General features: G+C 45.5%; 1 protein-coding gene across 2 annotated transcripts; it reads right to left on the bottom strand.

Annotated features, from left to right (window-relative positions):
- Positions 1-482: 482 nt before the first annotated feature.
- Positions 483-13,934, bottom strand: GRP (gastrin releasing peptide). 2 transcript variants are annotated; one of them, XM_061607427.1, is made up of 3 exons: positions 13,675-13,934; positions 6,878-7,128; positions 483-1,020 (listed from the first exon to the last, which is right to left on the bottom strand). In XM_061607427.1, exons 1-3 carry the CDS (start codon positions 13,850-13,852, stop codon positions 967-969), a joined length of 483 nt encoding a protein of 160 aa, XP_061463411.1. In that variant the 5' UTR covers positions 13,853-13,934; the 3' UTR covers positions 483-966. The 2 variants fall into 2 exon arrangements, with proteins under 2 accessions (XP_061463411.1, XP_061463410.1); XM_061607426.1 differs by lacking the exon at positions 483-1,020 and adding an exon at positions 5,369-5,495.
- Between the last annotated feature and the right edge of the window lie 475 nt (positions 13,935-14,409).

Genomic DNA, 14,409 nt, shown 5'->3' with positions numbered 1-14,409 from the left:
ATAGCATCTGTTATAAACCTCCCTGTTCAGATCTTGTAAGTTCAGGTCTGTGGCTTCCTTCCATCTCTTGTTTGGCCTTCCTCTTTTTCTACTCCCTTCTGTTTTTCCCAGCATTATTGTCTTTTCTAGTGAATCATGTCTTCTCATGATGTGTCCAAAGTATGATAACCTCAGTTGGATACCCTGTTCATAGGGTTTTCGTGGTAAGAAGTATTCAGAGGTGGTTTACCATTGCCTTCCTCTGACTTTGAATGCATCTTAGTCTGGTGTCTCAGCTTTGACCATTCCACCTTGGGTGCCCCTGCTAGGAGTGTAGCCTCTCGGTCTAGACTCCTGACGGCATTGCTCTCAGCTTCTTCAACACTCTCAAACCCCTTCACCATGTTAAGGTGGGCATCCTAGAGGGGGCCCAGCATCTTAGACCAATAAAAATACCAACCTAAGAGTTTTTTTTCTTTTTAAACGTATTTATTTACTGTGAATGTTGAAAAATGTCAAATGATTGTTAACACAAAAAGACAAAGTGATTGCAGCGAGAAGAATGGCAACGTACCATCAGAGGATTGGAAGACCCTTCATTGACAATGATGTACAACATCCTTTGCCAACCTGACGCCCTCAAGATGTTTTGGACTGGGACCCCCATCAGCCCCAGCCAGCACAGCCATGCTGGCTGGGCCTGATGGGAGTTGCAGTCCAAAATATCTGGAGGGCGCCAGGCTGGCGAAGGCTGTTATATGACAAAGCAGTTCAAATGAGAAAAAGGCTACCCACTGCCAAAGAGTGTCACCAGTATTAGGAATACAAGTGAGCAGGTCATTTTTATGCCAAAGGAAAAATCTTGCTTAACACAAAAGGTTTTTTTTTTTAATAATCAGTTATCATATACAATAAAATGCTTATGAAACCAATAGTCTCTTTCTTAAGGATATTATTCTATGCCTTCGGTGCTGGAAAGCAGTCACTTCAACTCAGAGAGCTTTCTTTTCTATCCATCGCTTGCAGCAGATAATCCATCATCTGATGAAGAGAGAGAGAGAGAGAAACAAAAAAGAATGAAAGTAGGAGGCAAAAGTAGGCGGAGCAATATTTTTTATGGTAAGCTAGTTTACACACACACACTTCTCCATCCAGGCAAGGAAGAGGCATTATCAGAATTTGGCAGGTATCAGAGAGGCCGGGAGGGCTGCATTTGGCTCCCTGGGCCTGTGGTTCCCCACTCTGGCACACATTATCATGTCATAGGGTGGCCAGGTGTCCTACTTTACAGAGGGCAGTTCTCTATTTGACGACATCATATATTTGAAAGGGGCGTCCAGCTCCATGTTTGGTTGAAAGCTACAAAATCCATGGGAATGGACAGCAAGGGCCTGAGCTGACCTGTTAATGGTTAGCACTTGGACAAAATGGAAATGGACTGCCTTCAAGTTGATTCCGACTTACGGCGACCCTATGAATAGGGTTTTCATGGTAAGCAGTATTCAGAGGGGGTTTACCATTGCCTTCCTCTGGGGCTGAGAGGCAGTGTCTGTGTGGAGATTCAAACTCTGGTCTCCCAGGTCGTAGCCCAACACCTTAACCACTACACCACACTGGCTCTCAGCACTTGGACAGCAGGAAGATTATTACTATTTATTGAATTTATACCCCATCCTTTCTCGAAGGAACCCAGGGCAGTAGTCTTCCCTACTAGGGGGAGATGTATTTAAATTTTAGCAATTTTTTTAAAAAATTGCATCTAGACATATAAATTAGCCTATGCAAACATTGTGCAAATCTTTGTCCTCTTTTTTGGATGGGAGTAGCAGGATCATAGATTTCAACTTACATTTCAGCTGTCTAAAGAGATATTTAGTTAAAGCTTGACACATTTCTCAAGTTGACCCTATGCGGTGAGAAGCAAGCACCAACAAGGTCAAAGTTTAAGTCTTCACGGTGCTGCAGTGAAAGACTAGTCATTCCGCCTTCATTTATGTAGCAAAATGTCTTTCTGCAGTTGACTGCAATTTTGGATTCTTCTTGTTGCTGTGGCTATGGACCATCAAAATGCTGATCAAATGAAACGTTCCTCCAATGTTTATCTCGGTATACCACAGCAACATATAGAAGCATCAGTCACAGAAGATCATCCTTACCATGTTTTTCCTTTACAGGAAAGAATCAATGGACTGGGAAGCCACAATGCAATGGGGCAGCTCCATGCAACTGAAGCTTGCATATGCTATCCAGGTCATGTGGGAGATAATCACAAAAATGTAGGAAGATCCCTGCTGGATCAGTCCAAAGGCCCATCTGTACCAGCAACCTGTTCCCTGCAGTCGCCAGCCAGATGCCCCTGAGAAGCCCACAAAGAGGACATAAAGACAACGACCCTTCTCCACTGTTTGTTCCCCTCCAACTGGTATCCATTGTCAATGCTGTAGCTAGGGGAAGGACCGTATCTCAGTGACAGAGTATCTGCTTTTGCAAGCAGAAAGTCCCAGGTTTAATCCCCAGCATCTCCAGAGCTCAAAAGACCAATGGGTTCACTCAGTATAAAGAGCTTCCTATATCCTACTCAGCACAGATGTTCCATTTAGCTAGCACAGCAAACGTCTGCCAATAGGTCTACCCTCCATGAGTTTGCCTAACCCTTTTCTAAAAAGACATCTAAGTCTGTGGGCGTCACCACATCGTGTGACTCTTTGTTGTTGTTATGTGCCTTCAAGTCGATTTCGACTTACAGCGACCCTATGAATCAGTGACCTCCAATAGCATCTGTTGTGAACCATCCTGTTCAGATCTTGTAAGTTCAGGCCTGTGGCTTCCTTTATGGAATCAATCCACCTCTTTTGTTTGGCCTTCCTCTTTTTCTACTCCCTTCTGTTTTTCCCAGCATTATTGTCTTTTCTAGTGAATTATGTCTTCTCATGATGTGTCCAAAGTATGATAACCTCAGTTTCATCGTTTTGTGACACTCAGCTCCATGTATTAATCACACATTCTACAAAGTACTTTGGGGGGAAGATTACTTTAGGGGAGCTCCCACCCCACCCTGCCTGCTGCCATACTACCTCAGTGATGCATGGACTGAGCTGAAGGACCACGCTGAATATCCACCTGCAACCTATAACACAGCCCTCTTTTGTGATGCCACCATCTCTGAATGCACATGGAAAACTGCTTGCTCAAAAGCACCCTCGTGGCAAAATCTCACAGCACATGGGGAAATTGAACACCAGAGAAAAAGAACGCCTCTTGGCCCGTGTGCAAGGAGAGTTGAATGTGGGGAGTAGTTCCGAGCCAGCCAGCTCTCATGTGTATTCTGAGATGGTACAGTGGATGACTGTACCAGGATCGCTAAAAATCAATGACTTAATAATAAACCTGCTGTGCCTAGTAATTACTAGCCTTGCTTTTTGGAAAGCTGTGGATGTGTAGCTCTCAGCATTACATATGTAACTCTGTATTGGACTGCATTCCTTCTCTGCAAATAATGTGATCCTGACTGGTGCCATAAACATAGGAGGCTTCCTTATACTGAGCAGATCTAGCTCAGTATTGTCTACCCTGACTGGCAGCAGCTCTCCAGAGCTTCAGACAGAGGTCTCTTTCAGCCCCGCCTGGAGATTCTGGGGAGCAAACCAGGGCTCTTGTGCTTGGGAAGTGGATGCTCTGCCACTGAGCTACAGACCTTCCCCTTGCCCCAGTGAAAACCATGGTATAATTGCCATCCCTTACCTTGAATCAGATATAGTTGGGTAGCAAAAGCAAAATGCTTCTTGTGGGCTGTGTAACCAAAGCATGATAAAGCCATATAAAGGCTTGATTTAGTTGCAAACCAATATTTTTCATGGTTATAGCAACCGGTTAATATGCACTCTTGTTCAGGAAATGCATGAATTACAAACTGGGAAAGTGGGTTGAAAAAAAGAAACTGGATTGACATAAATGATTTAAATTTGCCTCCCCCCCCCCCGGGGGGGATTTAAACCATTCTTTAAATCACTGGTTCAAATTGCCTTGATATAAAATCAGTCCACCCTGGACTGTACCATTAAGACTACCAGCCTCTTTGAATTGATTGTCTGTGTATATCACAGAGGCGAAGGGGCAAACAATGTGGAATGTTATGATGTCAGAACATGGATAAGTCGTTTCTGGGGACAGTAACACATTCACTGTAGCCCTAAGCACAACGTAGAAATCAAGCTGTCCTTCTAGAAAACTAAATCAAAATAATCAGAAAGGGATAGCTGTTTCTCCCCTGACATATGCAAGGCCACAGGTATCTCGTGGTAGCAATTAGAGCTGCTACAACATATTTATGTTTTTATCAAGCTAAAACAACACTTTCTGTCAGCTGAGAGGCTGAGAACTTGCTGTGCAGGCTAAAAGTTCGAGATCCAGTCCTTTGCCATCTTCAGTTAAAAGGACCTCAGGATGCTTCCAAGCTGTCACTGTTCAGTTATCGGCAAATTCAGGTTACACAACTGTAGTTGGTTAGGAGGTCTTACACCTCCCCCACCCCCGCAAAAAAAAAAATCAGACTTTTTGTGATGAGGAAAGTGATGGGGAAATGCACAGGGGTGGGGAGTATGGGATAATATTTGTTTTGATGCAGCGTCATCTAACCTCCCTGCAAACAAATCCAAATGAATGCTCATTAAATAGCCAACATTGCCTAATCTTACAGACAAATCAAGATGAATGCTCAAACGTGTTGCCTAAAAGCACTTGCTGCTAGGAGGGCTAGAAGACCTTCTAAGCAAGATACTGGAAATAAAATAGATGGAGCCTTTTTGTGGGTTTAGTTGGGTAGATTTCCCCGCTAATCCCAAAAGTATATCTTCAAGGTTTCAGACGTACGATTTTCATAATCTAACCCATGCAACCAAGTACGAACGTTTGGTGCCGGAGTTTGAGTCTCATCATGGAAATTTCAGTCTTGTTGCCTCCATCTTGGGGGGGGGGGAAATCCTTGAGGATTTGAGTTCCCTTGTCTACAAATTCAGCATTTCATTCTTCCTGAAGATGCAGGTGATAGCAAAACTCAGGATCGGTGCTGGGCATATATACTACAATCCTCTCTCTGTGCAGACTTGCTTTTAACAATTAACTAGTGAAGGATACTATCAGAAGAGGAGACTTCTCTTGGGTGACCATGGAGGTGGGAATAGGACACTGTTGAAGGACATAATCTCCCTATCACAGAATCATAGACTTGGAAGAGGTCTTGTAGGTCATCTGGTCTAGATCTGACCAATGCAAGAAATCTAGCACTAGATCTTCCCCAAAAGATGGCTGTCCAACCTCTGCTTGAAGACCTCCAGTGAGGAAGAACCTTCCCCCTCTCTAGGCAAATAAGAACAGATGACATACCCTCATTGTGTCTCTTCAATGTATGGTAGCCATGTGTCCTACTTTACTGAGCACAGTCCTCTGTTTTGAAGGGCTGGCAGAAGGCAGTCCTCTGTTTGAAGATGTCCTCTATGTGAGGGCTGCCCAGTCAAATTCTGGTTTAAAAATAAGGAACAATGAAAAGCAGAGAGCAGGAGGACCTCGAAATTGCCCCCAACATTTAGCAGCACCTGGTCAGCAGACTGTGTAGGCACACAAGTTGCCTAGTGTCTTCCCCACTGTGGTGAGATTTGTTGTGTTTCTGTTGAAATCATAGCCATTATTTCAAAATATACACCTGGACATATAAATTAAAAAAGGTAAAGGTGTCCCTGCACTTATAGTGTGAGTCATTTCCGACTCTTAGGGTGCCGTCTTGCAACGTTTACAAGGCAGACCGTATATTAGAGGTGGGATTGCCAGTTCCTTCCCCAGCCTTTCTTTACCCCCCAGCATATGCCGGGTACTCATTTTACCAACCATGGATGGATGGAAGGCTCAGTGGACCTCGACCCCTTTTACCAGAGATTCCACTTCCTCCTTCCATTGGAATCGAACTCCGGCCGTGAGCAGAGTTTCGACTGCGTTACCACCGCTTACCACTCTGCGCCACGGAGGATCTGGACATATAAATTACCATATGCAAATTTTATGGTGGTGTCCTCTTTTGCTTGAAAAATATATTTTGGTGACCTTTTTTAGCAATGTAAAACTGGCCACCTTAATGTCAAGGCCAATTCACCCTGTGGCTAGCAATCCTCTTTGCATCTTACAGAAGCTAATGGATCACCAGAGCAACGATTGAGGGGCCACCACTCAGTGGGCAAAGCACATGATTTGCATGTGTAAGCGGGTCCAGGGCCAGTCCATGACATCTTCAGTTAAATAATCTCAGGTGCAGCAGGACTGGGGGCATCAAAGTTGATCCTGAGTTTTGTTCATCAGTGTATACAATACAGGATTAGATGAAGCAACGACTGACTCTGCATACGACCTGACCCTGCATGGGATAAAAGAATTTGATCCAATACAGCAGAGAAAGATTTCTACAAGGTGTGTTTAATGATGTCACTGGCTTAATGGATTTTAACGTGGTTGGATATTTACTGTCTGATTTAGATTAAAAAACGTAAGGGGTCGCCAACATAGCACCCATGGGCACCACTGTGCCCAACAGTGCCTCTTATGGCACCCATGAAAGTTCTTAGTAAAAATCCCCTAAAAAATCCAAAATGCATAAAAGACAATTTGCTGTTTCTGCTCATTCCTGTTTGCACTGGATTAGCCACTACCCCCCCCGACGCAAATGCCTACATTTCATTGGACAACCACCCACTCTGTCTTCTGTTCTGAACAGAAGGGAGGTGCAAAGGGCTCCTCTCTGCAAGGGAGTGCAGCAGTGGCTGATGGAGCTGCCTTTTCCCCACTGATGCGGGGTGATGGTGGCGCTGATGAGGGGCATTAATACCACTTTGTGATTGGGAGCATTCACACTTACATCTTTGAGGCTGCCGTTGTCCTCCACCCCCCAAGTGCTCTTGGCAAGAAATGGCAATTCTTCCCTGAGAACTTGAGAGCCGTGGTTTTCGTTCCCCTCGAGAAGCCGGAGGAACTGCTTGAATGTCTCCTCCCAGTGCAGATAGTCTCCCAGCTGCTTGATGTTATCAGGTAGCAAAGAGAAGGAGGGCTCATTTCGTTCTTCATATATATAAGGAGAATCTCCACTGCTCTTCTTGCCCATAAAGTGCCCTGAAAGAGGAACCGGAATGCCATGAAAAACAGTGCCGACACCTGCAATCCTATCATCTGGCAAGGAATGCCTGGATCAGATGGGACTGCACCCAACTTGGTAGCCTTATAAGAATACCAAGCCAGAGTGATGGTGGCAGCTGTTATGATCAGGGTTCTGCTTATTCTGCCATTCCGCACCAATGCAGAATGTGGTAATATTGTCCAGAAGTTTTCCAGGAAATCTCCACCTCTCTTTCACTAAAGATAAAATGAGTTTCTAGCTCTCATGACTGGGGAAAAAAATCCTTGGAAACATATTGTGTTGCCTGGTTAAATCTCAGAAGCCGACAGCGCTGCCGAATGAGATTTAAGTGGCCAGGAGGTAATGCTTCAGTGCCCTTTGTGGGTCCGGGGGTTTAGTCATCCAACATTACACGGGTTGCATAGACCCATTACTTCATTTGGGAGCAGGGTCCTAGCCAGGTCCATATGTACAAGCCAATCAGCATGAAAGAGGAGTGTGTTAGCCACTGAGAAGATTCCTCATCCTTTCATGCTGATTAGAGCCAATAAGAGTGAAAGGAGGTGTGTCAGCCACTGAGAAGATTCTTCTCAGTAGCCAACACACAGCTTCCTCTTTCATGCTGATTGGCTTTTGGGGATGTCTGTTGTAATGGAGTGTGGACTTCACCCAAAGAGCAAGGGAGATGAGGGAAGGCGGGAAAGGGTGTGTGGCTGTGATTGAGTGTGATGTGACTATCATGAAGGGACCTTGCACTTCTGAATTTGCCATTACAATACTGTGTGGGTCCATGATCCTGGCCAGGGTGGAGGTGGGAGATTCTTGCCATGGAATTTATACTTGCCATGGAATTCACCTTGGGTTGTAGCCAACTAAACTCTACTCATAGTAGAATCATTGCAATTAATAGACCTGAATGGAACATAGTTGGATGCAACCCCTTTTCTTGATGAACAATATTTATTTATTTATTTATTTATTTATTTATTAAATTTATATACCGCCCGACTAGCGATAAACCACACCCTTCCTCACAAGGAGCCCAGGGCAGCTAACAACCTCCATAAATGTGATGTATATCAACGTTATTAAAATCACAGCACTAATCGCGGGAAATATTGGAGGGTTGTTAGTGCAGAAAACAGATGACCCTGATATTGATGTTCCTTCCTCTGTCCTGGTTTGCCAACAAAGAAAGCTCCCAACGGCACAGCGAGGCTTCCAGTTCTCACGCACACACAAAAAGGGAACGTAGGGAACTGCCATTGGTCCATCTAGCCCAGTATCGCCTACACTGACCGGCAGCAGCTCCCCAGGGTTGCAGGCAGGGGTCCTTTCCAGCCGTACCAGGAGATGCCGGGGATTGAACCTTGGCCCTCCGGCTTACAGAGCAGATGCTCATGTGTGGCATTTCAACTGCCCATAGCACCTTGTTCCTTCTTCTTGCACCACCCTTCCCTTTGTCTCTCGTCAAGCTTTTTGCCCCACCCCAAAACACTCCTTCTTAAAAATTAAAAAGAAAAATAAAGTTAGCAATCAGGTAGAGTGGATATTTTTCTGAAATATATGAGACCCTACTTCACAGTCCCCTGTTCTCTGCCATGCTGTGGTCCGGGATGAGAATTAACAGGGTCTAGAAACTATTTAGGGTGCTTACAGGCAGAGACATGATGTCGTTATTTACAGCTTGCTTTGTAAGTTGCAGAGCTTGGAAAAGTTACTTTTTTGAACTACAACTCCCATCAGCCCCAGCCAGCATGACCACTGGATTGGGCTGATGGGAGTTGTAGTTCAAAAAAGTAACTTTTCCAAGCTCTGTTATGTTATATTAATTAGCCTAAGTGCTGGTTGGCATCTACCCAAAGAATGCATGTCTTTGGAAGTCAGTGTGCCATGCTCAAAATGGGCATGGAAAAATACCATGTGCACAAGCTCACACCCTTGTACTTCACTCTAATTTATCCAGGAGAGAGAGTTAATGGTTTTCCAATCAAGATCTCTAAAGTGGATTAGAATTGCCACTTTGCCCATAACAACGCACAGGGGAACGTCCACTGTTAATAGGATGTGGTGGTTAAAGGGTGCTGGAGATAACTAATGCATGTTAAAATCAATTTCCAAAGAGGTAAATGAAGCACCCAGCCATACTAAAATCCTAGGGCGGAGGTCACCAACGTGGCACCTGTAGGTGCAATAACACCCTTGAGATCTTTCCCAGTAACCCATGGAGCCTCTTAGCCCCCCCCCCACTGCCCCCTTGGTCACGAGGTCATTACTTTTTGTTACTATGAAAAGTACATAGAATGGAAAGAGAAGTAGGAAAAGTGACACTCTTCCCCACTTCCTCTTCCACCTCTGTATTTTTCAATGCTCAGAATAATTATTTTATCCAGGTCCCTTGAAAAAGCAAAGTATGCACATGCATGATTTCCCTCTTTCTCCTGTCTGGGGGCGGGAAGGGGGAAGAGAGGGTGGTGCCCACAGTGCTTGCTAAAAAATTCAAGTATGTCCATGAACTCTTAGAAGATTGGTGATACCTGTCCTAAGGGTTTAAGGGTTTCATGCTGGAGCTAAACAGGCATCCTCTGACTTTCCTGAAATGTGGCAGTCTCTTCTGTTTTATTCTCTGAGCAATATATTAACACACTTTTGACATCAGAGATTTTCCAATAAAAAGGATCTCACTTGGGTAGTAGATTAATGCTAGGAACCTAGATGACTTACAGGCAAACTCACTGGGGAGTTTCTCAACAGGCTGATAAGTGGAGGAGTATGAACTGATATATATAATATATATCCAAAAGAATAACTATTTCTTCCGAACAGGAACTCACAGCAAAGGCTTAATTTACTCAGTGTATTTTTCATCCATGTGAGTGATCCTGACTTTTGGGTAAGTGTTTACATGCACAAACACACTGTGTAAACCACGTGATCATGGATATTCAAGGTAGCATGACAGAAGAGTCATTGTCCAGAGTATACACTCATTTCTTTTATCCTACTGTGATCTCTAATCAAACAAGCTTTGCTTGCAGGCTTTTTAACATGCAAAAATTGTGGGCTAAAATAGACATGAAAGACCTTTTCCTGACTTTTTTTTTGTAAATAAGAAACAAAACAAAAACTAGCTGCAGGAGGCAGTGATTTGGAGTGAAGGAGCTGTGTAGGGAAAATGTGGTGCTTAACCCTTTTCCTACTGGGGACTTTGCCACTTAATCACACACACCCAGCTGCTTTTTTTCACAATAAGGTTCCTGAAAAAGTCATACCCATTTTGAACCTGGGGGGAGGGGGATAAAAGCAGTATGGGAAGGGGTACTTTTGAGTGGAAAAAATGGCTGGGGGGGGGAAGGATGAAGCAGGTCAATTTCCCCTGCTACTTCTCTGCTCAAAAATCAAAGCCTTTTGGGGCTTCTTTTGGTTTATGTCAATGTTCCTTGCAACTGCATGTAAAATTTAGTTGGGCCAAGAAGCCACATACCTGAACTTACAAGATCTGAACAGGGTGGTTCATGACCCCTATTGGGGGTCACTGATTCATAGGGTCGCCATAAGTCGAAATCAACTTAAAGGCCCATAACACACACATGAATACAGACAATAGTGGAATGATCAACATTTCTACCATATCATTTTTACTCTGAAATATGCTGTCATCTGTCTCCAGGCAGTCTGTATCATCTTCTGCAATCGTAGCAGCTGGGGGGGGGGGAGTAGTAGGGATGGGGGAGAATTTGATTCAGTTTACATTTCGAGCCGAAGCTATCAAATCCACACTTTTTAAAGCAATATGAGAACTGAAACACAACTGTCCTTCAAAATTCACACTGGTCCAAATTTTGCAATGCAGTTCTCCAGTCAACCAATATTTACAAAAATTAATTATATTGGGGAAACGGTGCATAAAAGTAAATATATTAGTGAAAATAACATACAAAAATGCTTTACAGTAGAAATTGCTAGCAAAAATGCTTACATTAGTCAAAAAATGCGTTTATTAGGAAAATGGGTTTTTTAAATGCAAACCAGTGCAAAAATGTGGAGAACTCAGTAAAAGGCAGAAAAATCCGAAACTAAGAGAACCAAAATTCAGAGATCCGTCCATCTCTAGGAAGTATTATCATGTTCAGAGGCTGGAAAAATGAGAAACTAAGAGAACCAGAGTTGACAGATCCCTAGGAAGTACTATCATGTTCAGAAGGGGTGTAGCCAAGTATACTTACAGGCAGATTCACACATGCCAACCACCATGAATGAAGTTGCATGGGAAAAGGCACATCCCTGAACATTACCAGGTTACAAAATGGGCTGCTGCTATTGTGGAGATGCCTGCAGGCTGCCTTTATGGACAGGTAAGCACCCTTCAGAATTTTTGCCATGCAACCCCAGACAAGGGATTATTCTCAATGGGGCAAGCCACATATTTACCCAACACTGTGATATCCTGGTTCACGAATACCACTTCGGTTCATACATGCACTGATTTGGTGAAATCTAAGACTGTTTGCATGAAGAAAAATGTATAGCATGAACCATCTCCCAGGCAGAGGTGAAGAGGTGACAGATACCAATGGACAGTGCACATGTATGGATGTTACAGAAAAAAGGGGAGCTGGCTAGCTGGAGATATATATTGTTTTATAAGCCATTTAGAATGGGGAAGGGTTACAGTAGAGCACATGTTTTGCATACTAAAGGTCCCAGGTTCAGTTCCTTGCATCTCCAGCTATTGCTGGGAGGACCCCTGTGAAACCCTGGAAATCTGCTGCCAGTCGGTGTAGACCATTCTGTGCTAGATGGACCAACAGGTCTGATTTGGCACATGGCAGAAGCAAGACATCCGTTTTATAAGGAGATGCAGAGTCCAACCCAGTGGGGATCCTATTGATCATCTAGTACAACCTTTGCTCCTTACAACAGGACATCCTGAAACTAAAGAAGATGTGACAGATGCCTGTGCAATGAGAACATAACACAAGCCCTGCTGGCTCAGACCAAGGATCCATCTGGTCCAGCATCCTGTTTCCAACAGTGGCCAGCCAGATGTTTCTAGCAAGTTCAGAAGCTGGGCATTAACTGAAGGCAACAGTGCTCCCCCATTGTTTGTCCTCAGCACCTGGTCTTCCGAGCTATGCTCCCTCTGACAACGGAGATTCCATTTAGCTATCCTACGATATGTACTAGCAGCAAACTCAGTTTTCTGAGTTTGGATTTTTATGTAGCCCCAATGGTGCCACTCCCACTCAACAAGGAGGTATCGGCACCAGGCTTGGGGGGGGGGGAATCCCAACTACAAAAAAAAGGATGTGGGGGGGATAAGCAAGTGAGGGGGAATCCAATAGCAGTCCACTGAGGACCAAGAATGCTCATTTGGCACAGAATGCTGTGGAGTATCCTGGAAGAAGACATGGCTGTCTGATTGTGGGACATTGAACAGGTGCACTCCACACTAAGGATAGGGGAGAAAATCGATTCAGTTTGCATTTAAAGCAGAATTTATTAAATCCACACTTTCAGAAACTACATGAGAACAGAAACTTAGCCATCCTTCCAAATTCACACTTATTCAAATTTCCCAACCAATGTCTACAGAAATGCACATATTAGGGGGAAATGTGCATAAAAATGAAGGCATTCATGAAAATGGCATACAAAAATGCTTTCTGTTACAAGAAATTGCTTGCAAAAAAATGCCTGCATTCGTCTAAACAGCGCACAAAAATGTGTTTAGTAGGAGAAAGTCACACTAAAATGCTGAAGGATTTTCATGATTTAAAAAAAAATCAATTTTTTGTAGAAATACAGAGAGCTGAACTTAAAACTAGAAAAATGAGAAACTGAGAGAACTGAAATCGACAGACCTTTCCTTCCCTACTCCACACTGCAACCTTTTGTTGACCCACTTGTCAAGGCCAATCAAACCCAACTGATGGAATTCTTCCCCACCAAAATTAGTGGTGACTTCATGGTAGAAAAGTCCCCCGAATTGATGAGCTGTGTGAAGAAGTAATTTCGTTTCCAAACCGGGGGGGGGGATCAGTTCTAACGGATCCCTATGCCCCCTCCACACGTCTACCCTGAGCAATTGGACACAAAACAGCGAGAAGTGATCGGGAGGGCGGCTTCAGGGCGCGCAAACTGGAATCGACGGCCACTAGAAGTGAAGGCGTGGGGGGGTGTCCTATGATAAGGGCGGATGGATGCTCTCCATGCTGAGTGATGACTGATGGGGGGGACCGGCTTGTCAAAGTTGGGGGATAAGTACCGGAGAATACTTCCTGAGCTCCGAACCTCACTCTCCCCCGTCAGTCTCACGACCCTCCCCTGCGCTCAACTCTCCATGCCTGATATGTATTCAATCGCTTATTAAGCTCCCCGGGTAGAAACTTCTCCACTCGTCGCGGCCGAGACCTCTCTTTTTCTCGTAGCGTTTATTTCTCCCCCGGCTGCCGTCCCTCTGTAAAGCGCCAGCGGCGGCGTTCGGGGGAAAGAAAGCGAAAAAGCCCGCCCCAGTGGCGACCACGCCTGCCTTTACTCACCCACTGCCCAGTGGCTGCCCCGAGGGTAGATCTTGGCCATCGGAGGCGCTCCCTCGCCGCCTTGCAAGGGCGCGGCGCCGCCGCCGCGTCCCTCCAGCAACAGGGCAAAGGCGAAGAGCCCCAGGAGCGAGAAGAGCCAGCGCGGCTTCGGCGGCAGCGGGCACTCGGGGCGCGCCATGGTGCGTTCCTCGCCTCGACGGGGCGGCTAGACGGCGCTCGGCTGGAAGGAGGCGGGCTGGCGGGCGGGGAGTGGGCGGCTGAGCCTGAGCGCGGCGCTGCTTCTGCCTCCTCGGCTGGCCCGCCTTTATAGGCAGGCTGGGCGAGGTGGCAGGAAAGGTCAGGCACCTGACGCCTCCCCTCCAGGGGGCTCCAGCAACGCCGGAGCGGAGCAGCGCGCTAGCTGGCCAGACAGGGAAAGCGCATCGCTGCCCCCCTCCCGCCTTCTTCTGACGCCCCCCCTACCCTACCCGTCCATCCATCCATCGCCACCTCGTCTCCCTTCTAGCCTGAGTCTGGGCGTGTTTCCTCGGAAGTAAGTCCCGCTGAGCAAATGGGATTTATTCTTCTTCTGCCAGACGAGTGGGGAGGGACGGGGTTTTTTTTAGAATCTCAGCCTCTTCATTTGACAGTGAGCTCCCTCCCTCTTCTCTCCCCCTCCCCGCCCTCCGTGGCTTTGGCAGGCTAGCATCATCAGTCTAACCGGTAAAGTTGTTCCTCCCCTCCCCCGCCCAAGGA

Source organism: Rhineura floridana, chromosome 1 (genome assembly GCF_030035675.1).
Source record: "Rhineura floridana isolate rRhiFlo1 chromosome 1, rRhiFlo1.hap2, whole genome shotgun sequence".
NCBI classification, from domain to species: Eukaryota; Metazoa; Chordata; class Lepidosauria; order Squamata; family Rhineuridae; genus Rhineura; species Rhineura floridana.
The sequence above is the reverse complement of the archived record's forward strand: the minus strand, read 5'-3'. Positions and strand labels throughout refer to the sequence as shown.

Bases quoted from the DNA above. Each gene is read 5' to 3' on its own strand.
- GRP (XM_061607426.1), bottom strand. From the start codon at position 13,852: ATGGCGCGCCCCGAGTGCCCGCTGCCGCCGAAGCCGCGCTGGCTCTTC. The intron at 7,129-13,674 runs GTGAGTAAAGGC...TTCCTCTTTCAG, and splicing joins GGGCAGCCACTGGGCAGTGG to GGCACTTTATGGGCAAGAAG. The intron at 5,496-6,877 runs GTAAGTGTGAAT...TTTTTAAACCAG, and splicing joins ACAACGGCAGCCTCAAAGAT to AATTTGACTGGGCAGCCCTC.